General features: G+C 31.0%; 1 protein-coding gene across 1 annotated transcript; it reads right to left on the minus strand.

The window, feature by feature from the left end:
• Positions 1 to 6,098: 6,098 nt before the first annotated feature.
• LOC149254941 (endoglucanase 16-like) lies at positions 6,099 to 9,458 on the minus strand. Its single transcript, XM_089454880.1, has 8 exons — positions 9,215 to 9,458; positions 8,554 to 8,765; positions 8,247 to 8,447; positions 7,432 to 7,512; positions 7,157 to 7,309; positions 6,930 to 7,038; positions 6,642 to 6,805; positions 6,099 to 6,431 (listed from the first exon to the last, which is right to left on the minus strand). The coding sequence occupies exons 1-8, from the start codon at positions 9,456 to 9,458 to the stop codon at positions 6,099 to 6,101; spliced, it is 1,497 nt and encodes a 498-aa protein (XP_089311006.1).
• Between the last annotated feature and the right edge of the window lie 758 nt (positions 9,459 to 10,216).

Consider the following 10,216-nt stretch of genomic DNA (forward strand, 5'->3'; position numbering starts at 1 on the left):
TGCTAGGTGGGTATTATTAGGCCCACTTTGTTTTCCATTGGCACTCAAACATATCTCATTTTAATATACAATATCAATTTTTGTTTCTATGTTTCATTAAAATAAAGCATATCATAAGAAACACATCATAAAAATGAGCTAACTAAATTTAGTAATGAATAACACAGAAATACAATATTAATTAGATTTTTGCATTAATATAGTACAACAACTAAACTATTTGCGAGCTTGGATATGTAAGAAACACAAAAAAATGGGTAAAACATGTTTATATCCAATTGTGATTGAAACTGATAAAAATAATATTGAATTATATAATTCAATATATTATAAATACATAGTTTTAAATATGAATATGCAATCTTGGGGTTAATTAGTCACCCACAAAGGGTCCAAAGGGAATCTATCCCAAGTGCATGTTATGGATCAACACTATCTATTTTGAATCTTTGATGATGAAGGCATAATGAATTGAATGGAATTGTTTAGCTCTAATATTGTATGCCGAGTTGAATTAAAATTGAATTAAAGAAGTTGGCATGAGAAGATAGAAGCTATAAATTAACTAAAGTCTACGAGATGAAACTATTTATATAGAAACATTGGCACACATAATTGAAATTAATAGCATACTCATGATACAAAAACTAATTTGAAAAGAATAAATGCATGTGTAATTTCCCTCAAAATGTTTTTCTATAAAGATATATTTGCTACACAAAAAATCCAGTTGAATCTAAAATGAATTAATTGGCATGGCAAAGCCAGAAAGAGTCTTCTACATTCAACAGGACTTATAAAAATGACCATCATGAGGTTTTTTATATTCATATTCTAAAATTATTTCTAAGTACATATAATGGATTTTGATGTCTTAAGGGATGATACTCTACTTTGAATAAATGCAAGTGGAATTTGTGATCTAAGATGGTGGTACAACTACATGGACTCAATAGGAGTTTCTAATGCTTCCTTCTAAATTTCTACCTCTAAAACATTTTGTTTTTATAGATAAAGTTTAGATGTAAAGGTTGTGTGAAGTAATAAATTCGATATAGCATTTGTTCTTTGTTGGGAATGATTGAGTGTAGTTTCCTATGATTCATAGAAGAGATCAAAATTTGTTCCCACAGATCAATTATATTTACTAGAATTGAAAACAACTAATGTTCATGTCCAAGCCCCAAGAGTTAGCTCAAATATTTGAGTCCCTGTTTTTAAGTACCTCCCCGATCGGGAGGTCACATGAGCAATTCTCATCGACACCCTTGGGGTTAGACCCTGCTAGTCTCGTCGACGGGCTTTAAAAGACTCCCTTCGGGGTTGATCTGCCCAAATTTTTCCGAGGGAAAAAAACTAATGTTCATGTCCAAGGCATTGATAATATGGCTATTCATTCCATCACAACCATGATAATATATTACTATTATTCAAAAGCACAATTAGTAAAGGGTTATGCACTCCATATTTTTCCAAGGGAAAAAAAGTAATGTTCATGTCCAAGGCATTGATAATATGGCTATTCATTCCATCACAACCATGATAATATATTATTATTATTCAAAAACACTATTAGTAAAGGATTATGCACTCCATATTTCATTTTCCCAGCAAGAGTAAACAGGTGCACTTTAAACGTGGTATAGGAGAGATGTATAATGTATTGTAATCCTTATAAATTCAATTGAAAAATAAAGTTCATAAAATTTGATTTTTTCATCATCCATAATAGTCATAAGGAAATAAACTCACATAAATCCATATAAATCTCAATCTTTTAATCACAAATAAATTGGTGTCGCAATTGACCTTTATTCCACTTAGTGATTAATAGATGTAACATAGATCTACATTAGTATTAATAACATACAATCATACACAATCACTTAATTTGTTTGAATATTTCTATAATATTTGTATTTTTTGTTATATATATATATATATATATATATATATATATATATATATATATATATATATATATATCTACTCTCTATAAAAAGTAGCTTGAATAACATGCAATAACTTTGAAATGTATACGCAAATTCATCTTAACTTTATTCAATAACTTTGAAATGTATATGTGAATTCATCTTAACTTTAGATTTATAGTTGATTATTTTATGATAACATCATCTTAAACAATATCCTTATGGTTCAAATTAGCATGTTAATTGTTAGGAAAAAAATTCCCCCAACAACAAGCTAGAATCATTTAATGGCAAGTCCCCATTGGACTTGCTCTCATTTGGTATAGTTTCCACCTAAAATGTTGGAATAAATTTAATATCAATTAAATTAGAAAAATAACATTATAATTTATAAAATTTAACTATCTGTATATGTTAGAAATATTATGTCTAATTACCTATCCTAACTGGAAACATGTGCATTGAGATAAAACACAAGAAAAAAAATTAATTACAAAATTAAATTAAATAATTAATAAAATCAATAAAATATTGAGCACAAAAAATATATTAATATTTAAAAAACATATTTTTATTTAAAAAATCACATACATATTCTTGTATCCAATATGAAATATTAATTGAAAAATAAATTTATTGTGAAATATAAGAATATGGAAATCTTAAACCTTGATAGAAATACAAAATATATAACAACACATTGCCATAGAAGTCTTCTCCAAAGATATATGACGTTTCAATTTATCATTAAGAAATTTATCAGTAAGAGCTGATAAAATTATACAAGCCTCTCGAATCTAAATTTTCGATCTCCTTGTTTCTCAAAAGAACATCCTCTTAAATGGGATACTTAATAAAGTACATTTATTAAGAATTGATAAAATTATACAAACTTTGGAATCTAAATTTTCGTTCTCTTTGTTTCTGAAAAGAACTTCCTCTTAAATGACATAATTAATAAAGTACATTCAATTTTATCTTCTTTTTGTTACAACAAATTCCACTTTCGAAGTCTAATTTTAATATTTCTTATGAAAAATGTTTGATAAAAGCATACGATTGTTCCTTTCAAACAATGATGTCGATATAATTTTCCATTTTTAAAATTCTTATGGTTAGTAACACATTGTAATTTGTTATAAGGATATTTGTATTTGATTCAAGATTTTGAATATGTCATAGTGTTTATTTGTATGCAAGTAGTTTTTTTTCTCCTTATTTTTCTATTATTTATTTTATTCTCTTATTCTTTCTATTTTCTTTATCATTCAGATTATTTCGGTCTTGAAAAGATTTGCCAAATGTACAAAAGTAATAGCTAGTATGTTAATAGTTAAATAATTATATATTTACGCAAGTAATCATAAACAAATAATAGATTCCAATATTAATCCCATATTCATTGGGTGAAATGGTTACAAAGAGTTTATAAGCTATCCTTCACCTAACATAATTCATTTGCACAATATTATGCAATATGGGCTACAGTGTATTCTTTTAATCTCAATCATATACTAGACTAGTATACAAAAATTTGGGATATGAAAATATGTAATGGATAGCAATACTATGGTAGATGACACGTCAGCAAAAGCATGCCAGTGTCTAGTAGATTCCATACATGATTATCTCTAATAATCCATTGGTTAGCCCACGAATAGCTGAGTAGTTTAATCTAACATGGAGAAGAACTTCACAAGTAACATGGACTAAACAAAACAATCTGAATGTGAGAAACAAAGTGGATACCTCGGTATCCATAAGACTTTTATAAGGCCTATAAAATTTAATCCATATATGTATTGTCAATATCCAAATACTTATATAAAATTCTTGATCCAGGTACTTGAAGTGGAAATGAATATTATGGAATTAGGAAGAATGAAGTGAGAAAATAAATGATCGGGATCCTTATACAAATAATACATATGAAAAAATTCAAAACAAATTCATAGTTCCATATAGTTAGATAGAAAATAAAATTTAGAATGCATAACACCACAATAAATTCCATTAAATCATTACTTATCCAGATACAATGAATTCATGAAATGTGAATACTTTTAACACCTATGTCAAAACTACCATGTCAATGTATATGTCATCATACCAAGTCATTAGTATGCTTAATAAATTAAATCAGTCATTGGCCATATGGGATGACATGTAATATGACATGTCAACATGGCATGTCATATTACATGTCATCATAAATGCACTAAAAATTTGGTAAGATTCATTTCATTGTCCACCATGTTATTTCAAATCTATGAAATATTAGGTGAAAGAAAGATTTGGATTTGGATATCTAGTATCAAGGATTTGGAAATTTCAAATAATGATATATTAAGTTTGATCCAAATCCTAATATATATGATCTAAGTTATGAAAGTTTTTTTTAAGACATAATTTATCTTATCTAGATCCAAATACAAATAATATATCAACAATTCCTCTATATCTAGATTTAAGGAATTGAGAGCTCATAAAATTATATTAGCAATGTGTATACATGATCCAGATTCAAATTTCTTGCATCTGAATTTAATCAAAATCTTTAAAAACACCCATATGATCAACGCTTTGAACTCTTTGATTTGGATCTCGTTACCAAGAATTTTTCAATAATTTTTTTGGCACTTTTATGAAATAATAGGAAACAAATTAGATCAAATGATATGAAAAATAAATAAATTTCGAATGGAAATAATTGTCATCAAATTAATTGGAAACTATGCATATACAATCAAATAAAACAAAATAAAAGATAAAAACATTTACAAACTATATCAAATCAATAATAAATTATATTGTAGAGAAAACAAAGGGAAATCTATAGGAGGGTGTGGCCATATAGAGGAGTTGTCTCGTTTAGTTCTATCGTCTCTATTAGGAAGTTCGTTAACACTAGGAGCGAGACATGTGTTGGTTGGAAACACTTGAATGGACCATAGTGGTTGTATAATACAGGAAGTGCAAGAAGTTGAATGAACCATGTACATGAAGGGACATCGTAATGAACCAAAGTACAATGGTTGGGTACCCATGAAATCTAGTGGATGGTTGTTTCTCTATCTAGATGTCATTTTAGCAATGTCTACATGATGGAGTTACAAAGTAAAAGCGTTGGTTTTGAATTGTGTGTAAGTAATTAGTATATGCTCCCCCATCTTAAGAATGTCTATTTATTTATCACATACATATAATTTTATACACAGTGGTGATATCAATATACATTCTTTAAAAAACATAATCTAAACACAAACCAAAGTCTATATTTCATAATGCTGATATAGTCTAATGTTTGTTATATGATATCTATGAATTCCCAACTAAATCTCTATTTTCCCATCTTAACAAAGAATATTTCTTTATCACAATATCTATTTCTTTGGCACAATACATATACTTTTATACAACATTTATATCACTTGCATATTTTGTAAACTAAACACAAATCAAAATCTATATTCCGTAATGCTCATATACTCCAATATTTGTTGTAGGATATCTATAAATTTCCAACCTATATTCAAATTATCCATCCTCCCTACTTGTATTTTAAAGTTAAACACCATTAAAAAAATTTATAATATATTCATATTATTTAAAAAAAATATACATTATAACCAAGTGCAAATTTCCGGCTCGTGCAAGTCAAGAGCAATCTATACATTAATAAACAAATAAATCCTATGATTACACATTCCTAAATGCTCATATATAACATCATGGAACAAAAATCCTATGATCACACATTCCCTGTATGCTCACATATATAACACGATGGCACAGGATCTTCCGAGACTCTCATACACCATGTTCTTCTATGCCAATATCACTGCTATTTAAAAATAGAAGAATTTTCAATCTGCATATGGGATCTAAGATGTAAAAACAAGTCTTCAATCTGATTATAGGATTCAACAGGATGAAATGAAACAAAACAATTCTGGAGCCCAGAAGTACCAAAATTCATATATATTTCCATCGACTCAGATTTGCATATAGAATACAGACTTAGTAAAAGATATTACTAGCATAACTTTTTGAACTTAAGTCCGTGATTCCATGCTGATGCTGTGGATCTTAGCCAGGACTCCCACAAGAGGATCATTGATATAAGTTGTGGGCTCAAGCTTGCACGAATCGGCCCTGTTATGTCGATTATTCCATGATGTTGTTGTGGAGCTTAGCCAGGACTCCCACGAGAGGAGCATTGATATACGTCGTGGGCTCAAGCTTGGTGGAATCAGCCCTGCTATCCTCAAACCCGTCATAGCGATCAGGCCCTCCCACAACTGCACCTGTTAATTCATTTGGGTTTGGTGCTTCTCTGTTGAACCACAAAGTGAAACCTTCGGTACATGATATCTTTCTGGAATCCTCGTATATCGAAACTATGGAGGACCCTCTGTGGTGAGCTTGCTGTGGATATTTGTCACCAAAACCCACCATGAAAGACATACCAGCAGGATTCTTTCCCAAAATGTAATCCACCTGCAATTTACATATACAAAGTGGATTTGTTAGCTACTACTTTGCTTGCTTTTTCAAATTATGATATGAAAAAACAAAAAATCAAATTTATTTAACTCTGAATCTCTTATACTCTGAGAAAGCTGGAATGGATATACAAGTGTGCTCAATTCTTCTCCTCATTAATTAAATATTTTGCAACACTTAAAAAATTATAATATGTATGTGTACTTGTTGTTTGGCAAATGCAATAAGAATGCTTGGTTCATATGTTTGATCGCCACATTGCAGGTATTGCTTATATCGTGACAGTAAGTCACTGTAAACTGATGCAAGGAATGATGTGCCAGTAGCATATTGTGTATTTGCACCATCTCTGACAAACAACAAACCTCCTGTACAAGTGAAACAGATACAAACACTGTTAATGAGCTTAATTTTGAAACTCAACAGATACAAACACTGTTGATGAGCTTAATTTTGAAACTCGGAGCATGACAGGGAGAAACTTCCATTTACCTGGTGTGATGGAATTTTTGAATTGAGGACTTTGTGGAAGAACTGAGCAGAGGAACACTTCTGCTTGGCCTCTGAAAACTTCCAGGTTGGTTTCTCCGGAGAGATATAGCTGCCAGGTTTATTAATTTTTATGAAGATGTGGTCAGTTGAGGGTCAAGTGGTCAGTCTTAAACTTTTTCTAAATTGAACATTTGGTGATTCATATGTTTATGTGAATATGGACTTACACTAGACAGGTGGATTTGAACTCCTGCACATTTGAGATCCCAATTGAACTCATACTCATTGGAAGTACAAAAATTTTGGTGGAGTATGTATTTGGTGTAATATGGCAATCCAGTTGCTCTATATAGCCACACCGCTGCCCATGCAAGCTCGTCCTGTAAGTTAGTTAGTAGAGGAATAATAAGAAGACTTCAAGAAGTTACTCACTCTGTAGTTTAAATAAATAATAGTGTGAAGTAAAAAAGGAAGTAAAATTAATAATGTTAAGGAAAGATACATCATAGCCCGAGACAGAGCAATAGAAAGGGCATTCTCCATGATATGTTCCCCGGTATGGTCTGTCAGCGAAACGAAAGAGCTGTACTAAATGACATATTCAATTACATGAGTATCATAAAAGTTGGAGAATAAAATTCATTAAATTAATCTCAATTTTGAATCTAACACATGAACGAAAGAGCTGCACTAAATTAATATTCAATTATATGAGTATTTTAAAATGTTGGAGAAGACAATTCATTAAATTAATTTTCAATTTTGAATCTAAGACATGAATTTCATAGACATGTTAAAAATGGGCATTTTTGAAAGATTTTTGGAATATTTTGGAATCATAAAAAACGTAGGCAACCTCAAATAAGTAATCTCACCCATATTTGTCTGATCCCAAAATATTCCAAAAATGGAGACATTAAATTAAATTTAAAATAAAAGTTATAAAAAAACATTCATCCACAAACAATATGACCTATCATAAGTTGCTAAAGTTATCTAAATTGTAAATTCTAAGATAGAATGAATAAACTGAAAAAAGTTATGTAAATTGTAAATTCTAAGAATAGAATAGAATAGAATAGAATAAAAACAGTGAAAAGAAATTGTTTCCTATCATATGTTTGTTTTAATTACTAAAGTTATCTGGACTGTAAATTCTAAAAATAGTATATAATAGTGAAAAGAAATTAAACCATTGACCTTTTTCCTAACAGTACAGTAGGATTCTAAAATATCTCAATATCTCTCAAATCTGCAATCGCTGTTCTAAACCAATAATACAGTATAAGTGATTTTAGAATACGCATAATCTTATACCGAAGTAGCTCTTTTGAGTAGAAGAATGGAGTAATGTTTGTCAATGGCTGCAAAGACGATGGAGGAAGCAGCCAATGCTGCAGCAGTCTCTGCTGCGATTTCTGTTCCGTGAGTGGATGTATCTATTTTGTACAAAGTCCTTGGAGTGTCCATTGTCTCTGGATTCTCCCAACAGTTATGGTCTGCAGTTGGATCTCCCACCTAAAAACAAAACCATAACTAAATTCATAATTGCCATTTGTTGTGATCCTTCGTAAATTTTGTTGTGATCCATGAGTAAATTTAGTTGGGATGGTAATTAATTCACCTGAACCCACAGCTGGTTTTCGGTGGCGCTTGCTTTGATGAAATAATCAGTTCCCCACTTAATGGCATCCCTAACGTTCTCCAACTCTCCCGCTGCTGCAAGTTCATCTCTGTACTGAAGGGCTCCCCATGCCAGCATGGTAACGGTGAAAGCCATCGGAAACCCATACTTCACATTTCCCCAGCGTCGTAGTAACCGCCCACCAAATCCACCTGCATAAATACACAGGAAAAGCCATGTTGAACATCATTGTATCTTTCCAGACTTCTTGAAGATCTGCACCAAATAATCAATCCTAATTTATATGGACAGAGAATGTTGATAGAAATCAAGCTGTTGCAAACTCATAACTCATAATATTGGAGTAAGAATTCACATTGTAGGTGGGTTGCGGGGGATCTTTATGTTAATAACTTAATTGTATATTTCCAGAATATCCTGAAATCTGATAGTGCTGAGAAATCAATTCCGAGAGATCAATTGTTTGATCTAAATAAGTTGTGGGTGGAGTATCAATTGTTTTCGCCAAAATAGATACCCTCGTTATTTTCGCATTGATAAGATCAGCGTCGTTATTTTGCCATTTTGGGTATGATTAACAACACTTCTAAAACATTCAGGAAACAACGTTTCTAAAACAATCCGGAACAGATGGCAATACCAAAATGAGAAAATATTGTTATTACATTTTGGATTTGTCCGTCTGTTAGAGCAGAATCTCCTCTCCAGCTTATCCTGTTGCTACTGCTGGACAGTTTTCCTGAACGTTGAGCCTCCAGAAACAGAATAGATTTATGCAGAGCATCTTTGTAGTCAAACTCACCCAACACAAACTGATGATGAGCAGACAGCACAGTAGCAAGAATTATACACACAAACCTTTCAACGATAAGCCTGAAACTCATTTCTGCTGCAATTGATCAACAAATGGCTACAGAAATAAAAATCGTTGATGCGTATATATATTTGTGTCTCACGCATCCAACGTGTAATGAAGAATAGAAACATAAGGGGAGACTCGGTCTCTTTGTTTGCATGCATGGTTTGATGGTCTTTGTTTGCATGCATGTTTGATGTGGGTATTGTAGGGTTTTGCAGGACAAAGAAGTCTTGCATGCAGGTTGATGCGGTGCTTATTTTGAAGGGTAGTAGAAGTCTTGTGGGTGTCAGTTGGACATGAAACGACGGAAATTCCATGAAAACATTAACTAAATGATAAGTCACTGTATAAGGTCGCCTCGTCACCATTTCCTCGCAGTACTTTTAACGAGCAAATGTTAAATTTTCAAAAAACACAAGGAAGATAACGAAGTTAGTTTTTCTACACAGACTAGAATATTTATTGAATATTTAAATTTTCCACACAAACGGAATATAAACTAACTACCGTTGCTAAAGTTTAATTTCAAACCGAAGCTTTTATTTACATTCTACTAGTTTTTGCAATGTGACAGAAAATGCAGATACCATGTAATATCTATTCCATATTTTGTATAATAAGTTTTTTTTTTACAAATTTTTATTTAGTAAATTTTATAATTAAATCATTTTTAGGTTTGTATTTTAAGTAAAGTAATAAGTTGGAAGATATTTAAACAAACACGGGTGGATTGCTGCAAATGGATTCCAAACACCGAAACTCTTAAAACTCTTGGCATATTCA

This window comes from Pinus tabuliformis, chromosome 7 (assembly GCF_031772625.1).
Source record: "Pinus tabuliformis cultivar Carrire ecotype Pingquan chromosome 7, CPIR1, whole genome shotgun sequence".
Classification (NCBI taxonomy): domain Eukaryota; kingdom Viridiplantae; phylum Streptophyta; class Pinopsida; order Pinales; family Pinaceae; genus Pinus; species Pinus tabuliformis.

Bases quoted from the DNA above. Each gene is read 5' to 3' on its own strand.
- LOC149254941 (XM_089454880.1), bottom strand. From the start codon at position 9,458: ATGAGTTTCAGGCTTATCGTTGAAAGGTTTGTGTGTATAATTCTTGCT. The intron at 7,310-7,431 runs GTATCTTTCCTT...ACTAACTTACAG, and splicing joins GCTCTGTCTCGGGCTATGAT to GACGAGCTTGCATGGGCAGC. The intron at 6,432-6,641 runs GTACACATACAT...TGTAAATTGCAG, and splicing joins TTGCATTTGCCAAACAACAA to GTGGATTACATTTTGGGAAA.